Raw genomic sequence first — 18,372 nt, 5'->3', positions numbered from 1 at the left:
ATTTGGGACATTAATCAGGCATAAAGTTCATTGAAACAATAGAAATTGACAGTACAGCTAACATGGACCTTTATAATCATCAGAGAGCTGATGAGATCATTCCCTGTCGACCAGTTAAACCCGCAGTCAAAATTCGATTTGACAATAGATTGTATTTGCTGTCAAATCATTGTATCAACCATAGACCTTGCAAAATTTGAAGTTTACTTTCTCGTAAAATACCGGTGTCTATGTGTGTTTCCATAAACTTACTCCTCAATAGCTTGCATCGTTTTAGAAATTGTTCCTATGCATAACATGCTCTATATCTAATCAACTAGTAGACTTAATCTCCAAATGCAGGTGATACTGATAAATTGCTACATAAAGAATTAGGGAATAACTTAAGTTGGTGATAGAAAAGTATATCACTAATTCTTCAGTGGCATTGTTAGCAAATTTCGGTTACTCGTATGTCGACTAACGTTTTAAATACAGATTGTTAGCCATTATTTCAATCTCAACTGAACCCTGAACTGTCCACCCATGACAAGGAGGACACGTGTGTTGTGACCGGTCGACAGAGAATGCTTACCCCTTCGAGGTACCAAATCTCAGCTATGATGTCCTTGTTTGCTTTTCTCTCAATTGGTATCGTGCAAATACAATACATGGAGATAACGAATAGTAATTAAGATCAAAAGTCTATTAAACAATACAAAATTGGAGCAGAGCAAACAAGGACCTCCAAAACATCCAGAGTTCGGATCATTTGTCATAGAGAAGTAAGCATCCCCTGCCGACCGGTCACACTCACCGTATGCTCCTTGTCATGATGGGGAAATCACTGGAAAATCCGTCGACATTTCAGTGTATAAATACTGGCCTAACAATAAGTTTGAAAGAGCCAGCATTTGACTTAATGATAAACTGTATTGGCTGAAAAAGTCATTGCATCGACCATAGAACTTACAAATTAAACATGGAGGTAACAAACAGTATTCAGGATCGAAATTCCACAAAACAATACAAAATAGGAGAAGAGCAAACACGGATCTCCAAACCATCAGAGATGCATGGGATCAAGTGCCATGGGGGAGTGAACATCCCCTGATGACTGGTCACATCCGCCGTGTGCTCCTTGTCTTGATTGGTAAATAACGAAAAAAAAATCTGTCGACAATTCAGTGTATAAATAATGGACTAAAAATTTGGAATGAAAAATGTCAGTCAGCATTTAACTCAATGATAAAAAATTATAATTATATTTGCTGACCACACTGTATCGACCATAGAACTTACGAAATTATAACCCCAAACGAGACTGCCTATATTCTTGTCTCATCAACTTGTTTGTCAATAATTTACCTCGCCCCAGAAATTATTCATACGAAGAGGCTGCTACCGCACATCGAATCAACGGAGACACATAAATTCCGTAAGCAGCCGATGAAAGCACATCGCTGCACAAGTAAGGGAAGTTGACGATAGAAGAGTTAAAGTCATCACGTTTATCATAGAGCTTGGTTGTTAGACCACCACCAACGTCTTTTTCAAGTAAAATATCCAAATATGAACCCGAAGTGTCAGACTCTGTGGTATCTTTTATTTCAAGCTCATCAGGATATATCGTATCGATATAAGAATGGAAATTACCATTGTTAATATTGACAATACGTCATCGATATATCTAAATGTCGAGTTGAAGGCTACAGCAAGTGTTTTCTTCTTTTCACGCATAAAATATTTAGCTAAATCAGAGAATTTGTGTCCCCCGCTTAAGGAAAAAGTAAACCATGCGCAGTTCGGGGGAGGGGGGATCGGATCCCCCTGACTGAATTTTGTAGAATTATTAAATGTATACATGTATACTGAAGCAATTAAAATATGCCAATATGGATAATTTATAAAGATTTGATTGCTTATTCTTTATTATGTGTAAGCATCTTTTTATATGAAATATTTATCACACTGTAATGATGATTTTATGAGTTTGTACAAGCCAGACCTCATAAATTTTTCATTTTACATGCTGAATACTATCATTTAGTAAAAAAAAAGTATTTCTAAAAAAAAAAAAAGAAAATGGATCGTCCGGTTACGAACCCGAGACTTCTCACATGTGAAACGAGAGACATACCACTACACCACGGAACCGCTTTTAACTGGCGAAAATTATATGCAAAGATGAAGTCAGATACATGTATATATTTACGTTCGATATTGTCAAAATTTTACACAATGCATGGTGTGTGGCAACGCACTTTGAAAAAATTACGCACTTTGAAAAATTTTTTCAAAGTGCGTTAAAATTGGGACAAAATCAACGCACTTTGAAAAAAATTTTCAAAGTGCGTTAAATTTGGGACAAAAAAATTTGGTACACACATATATTTTACCATGGAGACACAACGCACTTTGAAAAAAAATTCATATTTTAGTCATGGAAAGATTTATTTGTTATTTATCTTTCAAAAAACTAAGCCTAACCCTAACCTCAAAAATGAATTGATTTACTCCCGTCGAAAAGAGGAGAAGACGGGTAAAATGGTTCTTTATCTTTCCAATACATAGGTGTCGGTAACAAACGGGGGAGGGGAGCAATAAACCTAAAAAGGGTATGCTGCATTTTCAATGCTTATACGATGTATATATCTTTCCAAAATTTGGGGGCTTACCCCCCACAGTGGCCCTTCGCCCAGTCTCAATGTCTATGCTATACTCAAAGCATTCATATAATTATGTATTTACCTAACTGGTATGACCTTCAAAACTTCCAATAATAAATGAGTTAATTAAAACAGATTAAAACTAGAAATTTTTAAGTACAGTAAAACGTGTGAGAGAGAAAGAATGTTCATAGTTTTGAACAATCAAATTGACCCCTTTTTATTATGATAAATGCTAAGTTGCTTGAAGCTGTCCTCTGTTAGTGCCCCCTATACACCTTTACATCTACTTATCAAAGACTTGAATTAAAAAAAAAAGAAGAAACGAATTAATGAACATAAACAATCGTCACTCTTTTTTTCAAGACCCTTAAATTTTCCCTTTTATTTTATCAAAACCTTAAATATTTAAACCGTCAATATCTCAGGTCCTACAGTGACTTTATCTCAAAAAAGTTATCAAACCAGGATCTGTTATTTATCATACCGATTATTTGAAGGAATATTGATCAATCTTAACATTTTTAGCTCTACTGGTCAGAGACCAGAAGAGCGTCCGTCGTCCGTCCGTCTGTCTGTCTGTCTGTCTGTCTGTCCGTCTGTCTGTAAACAATTTTTCAAAACGCTACTCCTCCTACAGTTTTGGTCTGATTTTAATATAACTTGGCACACAAGTAGACTACACAAAGATACATAAAATAGTGCATAAATTTTTATTTCGATGACCGGTGTTGCCATGGTTACTAAAAATAGAATTTTCTGTGAAATTCCCTTAAAATGCTACTCCTCCTACAGTTTTGATCTGATTTCAATATAACTTGGCACACAAGTAGATTACACAAAGATACATAAAATATAGCATCGGTTTTTGATTTCGATGAATGGTGTTGATATGGTTACTAAAAATAGAATTTTCTGTGAAATTCCTTTAAAACGCTACTCCTCCTACAATTTTGATCTGATTTCAATATAACTTGGCACACAAGTAGACTACACTAAGATACATAAAATAGTGCATCGGTTTTTGATTTCGATGAACAGTGTTGCCATGGTTACTAAAAAAAGAATTTCCTGTGAAATTCCTTTAAAATGCTACTCCTCCTACAGTTTTGATCTGATTTCGATATAACTTGGCACAAAGGTAGACTACACAAAGATACATAAAATTGTGCATCGGATTTTGATTTCGATGAACGATGTTGTCATGGTTACTAAAAATAGAATTTTTTGTGAAATTCCTTTAAAACATTACTCCTTCTACAATTTTGATCTGATTTCAATATGACTTGGCACACAAGTAGACTACATAAAGATACATAAAATAGTGCATCCATTTTTGATTTCAATGAATGGTGTTTTCATGGTTAATAAAAATAGAATTTTCTGTGAAATTCCTTTAAAACTCTACTCCTCCTATAATTTTGATCTGATTTCAATATAACTTGGCACACAAGTAGTCTACACTATTATACATAGAACAGTGCATCAGATTTTGATTTCGATGAACGGCGTTGCCATGGTTACTAAAAAAAGAATTTCCTGTGAAATTCCTTTAAAACGCTACTCCTCCTACAGTTTTGGTCTGATTGCAATATAACTTGGCACACAAGTAGACTACTCTAAGATATATAGTGTAGTTCATCGGTTTTTGATTTTGAAGAAAGTGTTGCCATTGTTACTAAAAATAGAAATGTGTGAAATTCCTTTAAAACGCTACTCCTTCTTCAGTTTTGGTCTAATAGCAATGGCTTCTTTTCTCATCCTTTGTTATAAGCACAAACCAGTAGAGCTACAGTCTCAACAGAGACTTCTGGTTTTCAAAGTGCGTTAATATGGTCGATATTAACGCACTTTGAAAAAAATTATTTTTTTCAAAGTGCGTTAGCTTGGTCCCAAATTTTAACGCACTTTGAAAAATTTTTTCAAAGTGCGTAATTTTTCAAAGTGCGTTGTAACAATGGTGTCTAATTTAACCTTGATTAAACAGTTCTAATAGATGTAATAAGAATATAAAGCCGCCGAGAACCTGTTTTTTACGTAATAACTCTCCTCATGCCCCTGTGCTAAAATAGCGACATGTAATACAATAAATACTAATAAAACAAACGGGGCGGGACACTTTGAGAGGGGTCAGAGTGGTCCTAGGGAGTTTTGAAATTAAATTACATTGCAAAAGCTCACAATCTTCTTGAAATATCGCCCGGAAAGGATAGTGTTACACACAGAGAGAATGTATAAATTTACGACCTTGAACTTGACCTGTTGACCTCAAAATCAATAGGGGTCTTCTTTATTCCATAGGGAGTTGTTATGCAAAATTTCATTGCAAAAGCTCAAAGGCTTTTGGAGATATCACATGGAAACTAAATTGTATAAACAGAGAATTTTTGAATTTATGACTTTGACCTTTGACCTTTTGACCTCAAAATCAATAGGGTTCTTTTTTAGTCCAAAGAGAGTTGCCTTGCAAAATTTCATTGCATAAGCTCAAAGGGCTCTATAGATATCGTGTGGAAACGAAAGCGTTACAGACAGACAGAAAGACGGACGGACGGACATACCCAAATTAATATCCCCCACTTTTCAAGCGGGGGACAATATAGCTAATAAGGGGGCGCAATTGGTATCCATGGGAATTCCAATAGATTGTCAAAAGATATGGTCTCCAAAAACCACATAGTTATTGTCAACCAGAACTCAAGCATCTTTCTAATAACAACTTCAGAGTACTTGTGTGTACAATCAGAATGTTTTTTAACAAAGTAATTTTGTAAATGACCAATTATAATGTTAGTAAATTTACAATTTCCATTTTATTGAAAAAGAAGTAGTCATTGATGCCAGGTAGCCCGGACTTAAATTTTATCGTGGGGAGTAGTTGTATTTTTAAGGAATCACTGTCTAGTTTGTTGGGTATGCCAGGGCATCAACGATAGTTGGAAACATGTGGTAATTTGCATAACGGTCATTTGCTTCCCGCCATGCATAAATTATTTCACGTTTCCAAAGACATGGAGATAACGAACACTATTCAAGACCAAAATCCATAAAACAATACGAAATAAGAGCAGAGCAAACACGGACCTCCAAAACATTGGAGGCGGGATCAGGTGCCATGGAGGAGTGAGCATCCCCTGTTGACCGGTCAAACCCACCCTGTGCCCCTTGTCATGATCGGGAAATAACGGAAAAAATCTGTCGTCAATTTAGGTATAAATAATGGACTAACATTAAGGATGAAAAACGTCAGTCAGCATTTGACTCAATGATAAATTGTATTTGCTGACAAGGTCATTGTATCGACCATAGATCTTACGAAATGATGATTTTAGGCTAGACTGCTGATATTCTTGTTTCATCAACTTGTTTGTCAATAATTTACCTCGTTTTAGAAAGCATTCACACGTAGAGTATGCTTTGCATATCGAATCAACTTTGATATATAAACGCCGTATGCGGTGATGAAGGTATATTGCTGTATAAGTAAGGGAAGTTGACGATAGAAAAGTTAAAATCATCATGTTTATCAAAGAGCTTGGTTTTTAGATTACCATTAACGTCTTTTTTCATATATATATATATATATATATATATATAGACTATATATATATATATATATATATATCGTATCGACATAGGAATGGAATTTAAATTACCATTGTTAATTGACAATACATCCTCGATATATGTAAATGTTGAGATGAAGACCACGGCACGTGTTTTCCTCTTTTCACGCACAAGATTTTGCACATATTCGGCTTCATATGAAAACAAAATAGGTCTGCTAATAACAGGCCGCAATTGGTACCCCATGGGAATTTCAATAGATTGTTGGAAGACCTAGTCATCAAAAACAACATAGATATTGTCAATCAGAAACTCAAGCATTTCTTTGATGTCAACTTCAGAGTACTTGTGTGTGGAGTCAGAATGTTTTAACAAAATAATTTTGCAAATGACTGACCAATGACCAGGTAAAAAAAATCTACGAGTTCCATTTTTATTGAAAAAAACCAGCGGTTAATGATATCAAAAAGCCTATATAATCATATAATATATGTATAAAGTTGAGAAGTCATATAATATAAGCTATATTTTTAAAATCTTGTGATTTCAAATTGTCCAAAAGTTCTCTGGATTTTTTTAGTATCCGCATCTGATTCACACTTCTTGAATACTAGTATATTGTTGTACAGTACTCTTGAAGTTTTTCCTTCACTACTGTCAATATCTTAGTGAGGAGTAAAGAAGGCTTGGTTGAACATTTACTGGAACCCGCAATGTATCTTTGTAAGGATTCTTATGAAGTTTTCGAATCCATTACATACAGCATATGGTAGTTCAAATCAATTTGGTTCTTCGGGTTATTAAAAATATTCTACATATGATTTTGAAGAATTTCTTCCTTAGAAAGGGAACTATGAGTATAAGTTGGATTACCACTTGTAGAATTAAATCCAAGTTCTTCTAAAATACAATTTAGATAATGAGCCTTACAAAGACAGCAGGGACCAGTACGTACATGTAATCATGTAATCTTCTAATTCTTTTTTCACTTCTGGATTATTGAATACAGAAGGATAGATGGTTTTCATATTGCCCCTCAATCTTGTAACATGGACCTGATACTTTCCATAATCCATTCTGACAAAGTGTCAACGTCTTCTCTTTCATATCTGGCCCATCGTCTGGCGTAATCTTCAACAGAATCCATAATATTTATTTAGAAATTCCGACGCCAGTTGAAGGATCGGGGTTCCCTTTATTTAGGACCTTTTAAAATAAGTTATCTAAGGTCTTTATTATTAAATATATATATGTCACCTGTAATAACATGTCCAGCAGGGCTATTTTTATAGGGCGAAGAAGAACATAAACACAATGGAGGACTATGTTTCAGATACTCGATATCCAGGCCATGTAAAGTTCGTTTGTAATTGTCGTTGATGTCCCTTGCATACCCAACAAATTAGACAGTGATTTCTTATATTTCCATTTCATTGTTAAATTGTAAATTCAGATATAAAAATGTTGTCAAGAGGCCTCCCATGTCAATTTTAATAGTCTTCACACACGGACATCAGACACAAAGACAGACGCGTAAGATTTACATGCATATTAGGCCCCCTTAGCTGTTGACCTTTCACTTGGCGAAATGCATGTACATTCCGGTAGAATTAACTCAACTAACTCTTCAAGAGTTATCACAGAGAATGGAAATATAAAGTTGAAAAGTTGTTAATTTTTATGCTTTTGATTTTTGGTAAAATTTTGTGATTACTTGGATTTTTTTGATTTACATCACTTCCCAAGTATATTGTTGAAAGTATTCTTGAAGTTTCTTCTCCACTTTGTTAATAGCTTAGTGAGGAGGAAAGACTAAAGCTTGGTAGAACATCTACTGAAAGTGGAACCTGCTATGTATCTTTGTTTGTAAAGACTTTTTATGAAGTTTCGGAATCCAATATAGATATGTTCATTCAAATTCATTTTGGTTGTTTGGAATAACCAATTTCGTTTGTCAAACGAATACTAGAAGTCAATAAAACATCCAAATATGAAACAGAGCTGGACAGACTTTGTGATATCTTATATTTATTTCAGTTTCACCTGGATATTCAACATATAAATAAAAAATTGTGGATATATCGGAATGTCGAACTGAAGACAACGGCACACGTTTTCCTCCTCTCGCGTAGATTTTTTTAAAATAATAAACTCTGCTTTATAGGAATATAATAAATGGTGAGCTAATAAAGGAGCATAATTAGCTAACCTGTTTTTGAATCTGAATTCCCAAAGTTTGTTGGAAAACGTGGTCTCCGACGATTGCATAAAAGTCCAGCATCTTCCGAGTTGTTATGTGTATGTAAAAAAGAAATTTTGTTGGTGACCAAACACAAGATGTGAAAATTTCTCAGTTTTCGTTTTATGCAGATGCAGTTGTCCATGATATGAAAAAGTTCAGATTTTAATACATCACGAGGAATAGTAATTAAGTCATAAGTTTGGCGTTAGAGATTTTTGTAATATTTCCGACTTTTGTAAATAAAATTATGTACCTCTTTCTTTGTTTTTTTTTGTATTGCATAAAAATCTCCAATAACACTGAGCCACTGTTTATATGTAATAATTAAAATTATATCTTTTTTTAATTTGAAATTTTTTCAAAAGGCCACATGTTAATGATTGTCATTCACGGCCTACAACGAATCTTTGTATATGAAATGTTTAAACTTGATACGCGTGGACTAATAATTAAAACTGAAGTACTAAAACTAGTGGATATGAACGCATGCATATCAAACGTTTTTGGTATTTTATTTCAGAACCTTATGGTGTTTGTAAGAAAGTTACATATTATGCACGACTTTAGCGCCATTAACGATAACAAATTCAGCAAATATTTCACAAATAAAATTAATGACCTTTTCAGTTTCTTTTAAGATAATTTCGAATTTTTGAAATAATTTTAGTTTATGGCCGAGTTCAGCATTGTTTCTACCAAACTGCAAAATCCAATTTGATGTGGGTTTTTACACTTGTAAGATTTCAATAATATTGCAATTCTTTTCTTCAAATATTCTATAATTTGGATTTTTCCAAGATTGTAATTTGATTAATTCGTCAAAATTTTTAGATATGTTATTTCTCAAAGGGCAGTCCACCATATTCTAACGACATTTGATTTCAATAATGTTAAAGATTTTTATTTCAAATATTTTAAATTAGATTTCATAATAGACTTTAATGTCATCTCATTTCCCCAAGAGCGGAAATCTCCAAAACACTGGCAACGATTAAGCATGAGATTTTTGACTAATAAGGTTTAAGTACCAAAATTTTATATCCAATATTTTAAGAAACAATATTACAAGAAATATCATGGTGTTGTAAATTGTTCATGTAATAAAGTTGCTGCATCAATGTACAAATGAATGGTAAATTGATCTTTTATTTATGCATCTTAGAGATGGTGTTTATCCAGCTCAGTATCCGACAGTTCTTCACATTTTACTCCACGCTTTACTCCAATCTTTACTCAGCCAAATCGAAGACTCGGCATCCGGACCTGAGGACTTTTAGTAGGACGCATTTTAAAGCGAAGTAGCGCCGCCACCTTGTCCACCAGAGAATCCCCGAATCGATAGGAGTCCGGAACTCGCTTCACTAAAAATAGAAAAAATAAATGAATTTAAAATTTATATTTTTAATGGGTTTTTTTCCTTATATTTGTTTCCCATCACTAATGTATCAAGAAAAAGACATGCTGATTACGTCAACGTTCGCAAGATTCGAATTATCTGAATATCAATCTAGCTGTATATAAAGGTCATGTGACTTATTTGAAATATCAGAAAGTGACATAATTTAGTTCTCGTTTTCAGTTTGAATTGGATTTCTAAAAACTTTAATTTCTGTCATATCAAAGACCTGACAGTTTCAATGGTTTCTTAAAAGAAAATAGTGAGGAGAAAACAAAGAGAGAAAAGAAATTGGGGGAAAATAATCAAAAGATTAAGTAGGAGTTTAGCTAAAAACTTTTTGTACTAAATACCCAGTTATGGAGCGGTTTATTGTTCACTTTATTTTTAACCTTCGTATTCATAATAACCATTATATCGTAAATAATCTAACAACATAAGTGCAATGGCGTTTACCGCCGAAACATCTGTTTGTTATGATTGAAAAATGAAAACAAGTTACAAAAGTTAGAAAGCATTAACTTAAAGTGTTTGGCGATAAGAAAAATTATGTATTTAAAATACAATTTATGGTTCTGTCATTGATCATTGAATAACATCCATATTAAAATGCATTTAGGTAGTGAAAAACATTGGCAGATTACACCTAAATAGTAGAGCCAAGAGATGGAAGGATATAACATCAATATGGAATACAAAGGTACGTCGAAAATATATTAGTATGTTGGAACATTGTTTCTAAAAATGTATCTAAAAAAAATTTTCCAAGAAATACTTTCAAGTTAAAATTATTTTTCGTTTACTTCGCGCATTGTTTCACTGGAGATTTTTGACAATTTTGATTTTATTGTCAAAATATTTTTTGCCATTTCACCCAAGGATTTTTTTAAACCTCGATTTCCCCAACTATTATATATCTTAATATTCCATGTTTTAACGTCTCGGTTCCTTCTACTTAGATTTTGCATTAATTTTATTAATGGTAGCATAAAGACTTCGATATTTGCACTTCTCAAGTGTATACTTTATGGTTATTTAGGCAAATAATAATCATTTTTTTTATTTTGCATTGCACATTGGCATAAATCAAAGGAATTTAAGTCAAGCATGCTATGTACTTAAAGATGAATTTTTCATGCATGTATATATAAAAGCAATATGAGCTGCATTTTTGAAAATGTTAAAATGTGCTATTATGATAAATTTGTTTGTCATAACGATTTGTTTGTAACTTAAACCTTTATGATCAATTACACTAAAATAAAGCTGAAGAAAATATACAATCCCATATACAATTCAATATATAATAAGAAATCATTATTGTACAGTATGTCAATAATCGCACATACATGTATAAACGACAGAAATTTATTAAGTTTTTTTTGTCATTGAAATAGTTATTTACAATTTTGCAACAAAAAATCCCGACATCAATTTGCAACTCCTATTGCTTTAAATCTATTTCGTCAAAAAGCAGAAAAACGTCAGGTTATATTGCATAGATCCATAATATGCATCTTTGCAATGATTATTGAAGAAAATTCTCATGGAATATAAATATTCAAGAATAATAAATATTCGAGATTTTAAAGTTATAAAGTATTGTTTATAAAATGGATTATATTTCTTCTTTAAGACAAATGATAGGAGTTATTACTTGATATGATTTGATGAAGAAATAAGAACGACTGTACATACCTAAGCTGCTGAGACTCTCTGATGTAGAATCGTTCTGGAGATCTCGAAATCGCAGTTTCTTTAAAATAAGCTTTCTTAAATCTAAATTAAACAGAAATGTTTAGCAATGAATACAAATTAAAAAAAAACTACACAAACAAATTGAATGTATTATCTTTCTGTCTACTTGTATTAATCCAAATAAAGTCAAAATTGTGTTAAGCTAAAATTGCAGTCCAAATATTCTTCGATTTTTCATACATGTTCAACAAATTTGGTTTACAGCATTTATATTTGACAGAGAAACGATGAAAATTTTCCAGCCATCATTATTCACCCTTATAGTTCAGGGTGTCTGTTCCTTCTCGGAAAAAGTCCATTATGTTTGAATTTGATATATTTGAAAAATTAATTATTTGTTTTTAAAATCTAAGTCTGATTGGATGAAGAACTTTTTCCTGCTACATATTTCTATGCAATCGGTCCGCTGTTCCAAATAGAACACAACCAGGAAATGTACTTTTGAAATTGTACTTTTAAGTCACGCTAATGCGCGAATTTTGAACATTATTTTTGGATTTATTTACAAATGTCTTAACGGAAAGTCGGAGCCAGAAACTAATAGAGTAATTTTTGACATGCTCATACGACCATTAACAATATTTTAATCTGTTCCCATTGTACTGGCATTAAAATAATGGATATCATTATATCCCACCTTCTTCCCGCGTCCTCTGATCTAGCATCGAATCATCAGCTTCAACATCCCTCAAATAATCGTCTTTAGTTTCCTCTGCTAGGAGATTTTCTAGTGCAGACAGTCCCTGCGTTTGTTTGAACACTATTGTTAACGTCCAGAAGGCAACCACAAACAGCCTCAACACGCCGCTACTGAAAGCAGAGCCGGAAATATACATAAATAGGTGTGGGGAAATAGACATAGGTTTTATATATTTAAAATACAATTGTAAAGATATCAAAAATCACTTAATTTAATTGAGATGTAAACAGATAATTATATAATGTTTTGCCATATTTGGTACAACTGTAAAGGTTTATTTGTAAAATTCTGCAAATGAATATAGTCCAAACATTGTGAAGGTAAAAATAATCTTTCTCACCATTTCTCATCGTTTTCAAAATTTACATAATTACTACATTTATTTATTATTTATTAAATATAAAAAATATATTAACCATTGTGCCCTTCTTAAATGTATAATAACAATTCATTTTATTTAATGTAAAAGCGTTAACATAGTGCTGTTTTATTTAACACCAGTAAGCAAATACATATGCAAAAAATAAATAAGTAAATAAAAAAAATATGAATCCTTTTTCCTCTTTTCTTGATATTCTTGTAAATATGAATATTTCTTAGATATATAGAATTGTAAATTTAGTAAATAAGAACTTTGATTTATTGAAATGTAAATTACCTTACCTTGCAAAACACATCATAGTGGATACTGGATAGAGATCAAATTCAAAGTGGACGTCCGCAATACGAAATTACAGTTTTATAGACGCTTAACCAATCAGAAAACAGTAGGAGTTATAATGAAGAGAAAAAAACTGACGTGTTTAAGAGTTGTGACTTGTGTCCGTCATAGAGGAAATTTACAGATTATGATATCACAAAAACTTATAACAAAAGATTATCGGAGCATCATCCCAGTACAAACACGGTCTCTTGTTTCCGCTCGTGACCATTAGGGCTGGTGCGAAACGCGATCTCGCAGCTCTATAGAAATGGTGCGCGAGAGTCGCGAAGGATGCTCGGTAAATTGCTAATTAACGAACGAGCATTAGGTGTCCTGTCTTTCACAACTTTTTAACATCAATTTACGGAATGAATTCATACTAGCAATGATGTTGTTTTGCAAACTTCCATATATTTTTTTTTATCTGTGGGCGCTTGAAAAATGTGACACGCACAATGCTCTCTTTATCCGAGTTCATTAATTATGAAGATGGCCTGTATTAAATTTCAATTTATCTTTGGCATCTTAATGACGACCTTTAATTTAAATGTTTAGATATTTCGTTCGAAAGTAGATACCCGTCTCTGATTTGAACACAATGCAATACTGTATAAATATTAAGAATTAAAGATATTGCTTTGTTAAGTTAGCAATGGGAATTTGACGCAAACAATTAAACCCTGAGTCTGTTAATGGGTGCCTTCTCAATACAATTAGAGATTGTAAAAATTACCACACATTTACGGGTGATAGGTGCTTTGTTTGATAAGCTTCACACATATAAATAATGAAAGACTTTTTTATGTAAATATGTTTAATGTATAAGCGGGTACTTGTGATAGATACCCGACTTTTACCCAATGTATACATGCACGAAAGCAGGTACCAGAATTTTACCCGCATGATATAACATGAAAGGGGTTGTTTTTCACAAAGAGAACTACACATGACAAAGGCTGGCTCAAAATAAGACGAAAAGGATCTGATACTTATTAACAATGTAGAAGCTTTATGACATGTGCACTGAATCTGCATGCTAAATCTCTTTTTTCTAATTTAACACGTAACAAATTTGTAAAGACTTAAAATTGAAATGTTCAAATTTATTGAAAAATATGACAAGCATTAACAAAGCAGTCTTAAAAGTAAAACATAAGGACAGATGCTGAATTGAAATTGTCTGCAGCTTTATTACTTTATTGAGTGCAATAACGCTGCATAAATGTTCTTATTTTAATGAAAAAAGTGTTAAAAGTGTACTCGTATATACATGTACTAATACTGTAGTAGATGCATTAATTCCAATGAAGAACCATAAAAATTGACATAAGAATATTTTGGTTTTTATAAGACAATACTTAGTATTTAAAATTTGTGGAAACGCGATTATTGGCTTACTGATAATTCAAAAGGCATGAACATTTTTTTCTACTAAGTTCCAGAGTTCAAAACTTCATAAACCATATTCTTATTGATTTCTTCATTTCAAAAAGCAATTCAAGAACTTCAGCGATCATGCAAAATGGATATAAGTTAGGCAGCCAAGATCTCCTGAATTAATATCTGCATATTAAAGAGGTCTCAGATTGCGAACTCTCTGCATGGTCTTCTGTCGCCCTATTTTTCTATCTGACGATGAAGAACACTTCAAGATAACATAAAACAATTTTATACTGCTGCTTATTTATATTTAAAAACAGATTGCGCAACATCATGAATTTTTATGAATTAGCTGATCAAATTTCAACAGTATTTCAACAAAATGAACAATTTCACACAGATTTTTTTTTTTTCAAGAAATATATATATAAAAAAAATTATTGATTATTTCAGGGGTTTCCTTTGTAAATCATGATGCAATTAAACTTTCTGCAAAATTATCTTTGAGAGAGTAAAATGTTTCCAGATTTTTTTAAAATCAGCTCTAGGTTTACGAATGAACAATGAAATTGATAAAAGTAAAAGGCAACCGTGAACAAGAAAAAGGAATTTTCATCTACATATATTTCTATACACATTTCAGATATTTATGAAAGTACATCCCCATTTCAGGCGACAGACATGTTGGGTGGGGACATGATATGGGCACATATGATATGAAGACGATTTTTCATTATAAACTTAGTTTTACTCTCATTCCCGCAGTAATAATAGATAAGTGCCTTCCTTTCCTGTTTCTTTTACTATTTGAAGTCATTAAACATCAATTCTTCTTTTGTAAGACAGGTTTTGCTCTACATGCATGTAATCTCCTTCGAATCCGAATAACTAGCGATGAAGCTACAATTTTAACTCTATAATTTACCCCCCAAAATGTATTTATCAAATTAAGCATAAATTGTTCATATCAAAACATGCCCATCGATCTCTTATGAATTTTCTTTAAAAAAAACATTTTCAGTCTGCAGAAAGATAATTTAGTATAGTTTAAATCAAATTTAAAAGAGGTTTGGGGGGGGGGGGTTGTATCTAAGAACCAAAAGCAGGTGTATTATGACTTCCTGATGATGATATAATTTAGAAATCTTGTAATATATCAAGAAACAACCGATGAGACCAAGGAGAATTTAGTAACTGTGAGAAAATGATTTAAATGCAAGAGATTAGAAAACGGGTTTTGCGGTAAATAGTCATTTTTCGACACTGAGTTGAATCCGGGATTGAAATGAAAATCTCCAAGTCTTATTGTGCATATACAGGACAACACCAATTATATTGCAAAATGACTTGACCAAGTTTTAAAATGCAAGATTTCTGGAAACCACAGGTGTTTGTTAAAAATGTCATTTTTCAATTTCAAGGGTACCAAAAGAATCAACTGCATATAGGGTTTATGTCTCCCAGTTGATTCAGTACGCAAGAGCATGCTCTGTTTAGGAACAATTTTTAAAACGATCATTGACTAAAGAAGTAGATGACAAGGGGATAATGTATCAACAGACTAGTTAAAAAATCATCATTTTGCAAGTTCGATGGTTTATACAATGGCCTTGTCGGCAAGTTCAATGAAATATATGGAAAAAATGAACAGAATTCAAGCTCAAACGCCCATTAAATAATACAAAATAGGAGTATTTAAAGCAAACACGGACCTCCAAAATATCAGAGGTGGGATCAGATGCCATGGAGGAGTGAGCATCCCCTGCCGATCGGTCAAACCTGCCGTGTGCACTTTGTCATGATGGCATGGATCGGGAAATAGCAGGAAAAATCCGTCGTCAATTCAGTATGTAAATAATGAACTAACAATAAGTATGAAAAACGTCAGTAATTATTTGACTCAATGGTAAATTTCATTTTCTGACAAGGTCATTGTATCGATCATAGAACTTACGAAATGATGACTTTAAACAAGGCTGCTGACATTATTGCCTCATTAATAACTTGCTTGTCAATAATTAAACTTACCTCGTTTTAGAAATTGTTTATGCGTAAAGCATGCTCTTGCGTTTCGAATCAACTGAGAAATATAAACTCCGTATGCAGCTGACAAAGGTATAATACTGCATAAGTAAGAGAAGTTGACGACTGAAAAGTTAGTCATCACGTTTATATAAAGCTTTGATACAATTAACGTCTTTATATGAAACAGATGTGTCAGACTTTGGTATTTTTTATTTCAAGCTCATAAGAATAAAAATAACTATTGTTAATTGACAATTCCTAAATGTTCAGTTGAAAGCCACAGCAAGTTATTTTTTCTTTTCACGCATAAGATTTTGATCAAATTTTGCTTCATATAAATACAAAATTAGGTCTGTTGAAAACGGGGCGCAATTGGAATCAATTTGACTCCAATAGATTGGTTGGAAGACTTGGTCTCCAAAAACTGCATAATGGAGTCAATCAGAAACTCAAGCATCTTTTTAATATCAACCTCAGAGTATACTTGTGTGTATAAAAAGATTGTTTTTTAAAATAATTTTGTAAATGTCCACTGACAAGGTAAATAAATTTACGAGTCCCCCACCCAAAAAAACAGCTGTCAATGATGTCAGAAAGCCTGCTCTTTAATTTTTCGTGGGGAATAGTATATAAATTTGAAAAGTCATCAGTTTTTATGTCGTTGATTTTGTTCAAGTTTGATGACTTCAAATGCTCCAAAAGTTCCTTGGAATTATTATAGTATCAACACCTGATTTACACCTGTTCTCGAATTCATTGTTGAACAATACTCTTGAAGTTTCTCCTTCATTACTGATAATATCTTAGTGAGGAGTTAAAAAAGAGGCTTGGTAGAATTTTTTCTTGAAGCCGTTATGTATCTTTGTATAGATTTTATAAGGTTTCGGAATCCAATATAGCTATGGTAATTCAAATTCATTTTAGTTGTTGGGAATATTGAAAATATTCAAAACTGAAATACGATTTTGGAGAATTCCCGCCTTACAAAGGGACCTTTGAGTATAAGATAGATTACCACTTGTAGAAGTAAATCCAAGTACTTCTAAAATACAATTTATATAATGAACCTTACAAAGGAAGACAATGTTGTTACCTGCTTTGTCAGCAGGGACCAGTAATACATACTAAATCGTGTAACGCATCTAATTCTTTTTTTCACTTTTGAATTATTGAACATAGAATGAGGGAAGATGGTTCCATATTGCCACTCAGTGCGAGATTTTCACATGCATCTAATACATTTAATCCATTCTGACAGAGTGTCAAGGTCATCTTTCTCATTTCTGGTCCATCGCCTGGCATAATCTTCAACAGAATCCATAATATTTATGAAATTACGACGCCAGTTAAAGGATCAGGGTTCCCTAAGTTTGGGACCTTTTAAAATTAATATTTTAAGGTCTTCATTATTAACAAACATGTCCAGGAGGACTATAGTAATCGGTTGAAGAAGAATATGAACACGAGGGATGATTATATTTCAAATAATGAATTATATTAGATATCCAGGCCTTGTAGAAGTTTCTTGTAGTTAAAAAGTTTGGAATCGAAATACAAGGTGTAGTCTTCAATTTAAAATACGATGGAATACAAGACTGGACTCTCTTATGATTGAGAAGGTCATTAATATTAACTGCTTTAATGCCTTTGTTGGCATAACGGAGTTGAAAGAAAAAAATCTATCATTTAGTCGATTGCTGACTGACATTTTTTTATGATAGGTCATTATTTACACACTAAATTGGTAACGGATTATTTTTTTCGTTTTCCCAATGATGACAAGGAACACACAGCAGGTGTGAACGGTCGGCAGGGGATGCTTACTCCCACTTGGTACTTGGCCCCCTCTTGTGTTTCAATGGACTTCTGTGCTTGAAAACTGTTTATTGAAGGAGTTTGAGATTGAAGAGCACAGACGCACGAACCGGGATACTGTCAATATACCCGAACCTT

General features: G+C 32.8%; 1 protein-coding gene across 1 annotated transcript; it reads right to left on the bottom strand.

Annotated features, from left to right (window-relative positions):
- Window positions 1-9,476: 9,476 nt before the first annotated feature.
- LOC134233999 (uncharacterized) lies at window positions 9,477-13,322 on the bottom strand. Its single transcript, XM_062716062.1, has 4 exons — window positions 12,975-13,322; window positions 12,249-12,421; window positions 11,552-11,632; window positions 9,477-9,818 (listed from the first exon to the last, which is right to left on the bottom strand). The coding sequence occupies exons 1-4, from the start codon at window positions 12,989-12,991 to the stop codon at window positions 9,691-9,693; spliced, it is 399 nt and encodes a 132-aa protein (XP_062572046.1). The 5' UTR covers window positions 12,992-13,322; the 3' UTR covers window positions 9,477-9,690.
- Between the last annotated feature and the right edge of the window lie 5,050 nt (window positions 13,323-18,372).

This window comes from Saccostrea cucullata, unplaced genomic scaffold (genome assembly GCF_032062105.1).
Source record: "Saccostrea cucullata isolate Sc308-1 unplaced genomic scaffold, CSIRO_AGI_Scuc_v1 ctg81, whole genome shotgun sequence".
NCBI classification, from domain to species: Eukaryota; Metazoa; Mollusca; class Bivalvia; order Ostreida; family Ostreidae; genus Saccostrea; species Saccostrea cuccullata.
Note: the sequence above shows the minus strand (reverse complement) of the source record. Positions and strands in the feature narration are given on the sequence as shown.

What these genes read in the sequence shown, in the direction of transcription:
- LOC134233999 (XM_062716062.1), bottom strand. An exon ending in TCAGAGGACGCGGGAAGAAG is followed by an intron (nt 11,633 to 12,248) that starts GTGGGATATAAT and finishes TGTTTAATTTAG; the next exon opens with ATTTAAGAAAGCTTATTTTA. An exon ending in AGAGAGTCTCAGCAGCTTAG is followed by an intron (nt 9,819 to 11,551) that starts GTATGTACAGTC and finishes TTCTATTTTTAG; the next exon opens with TGAAGCGAGTTCCGGACTCC.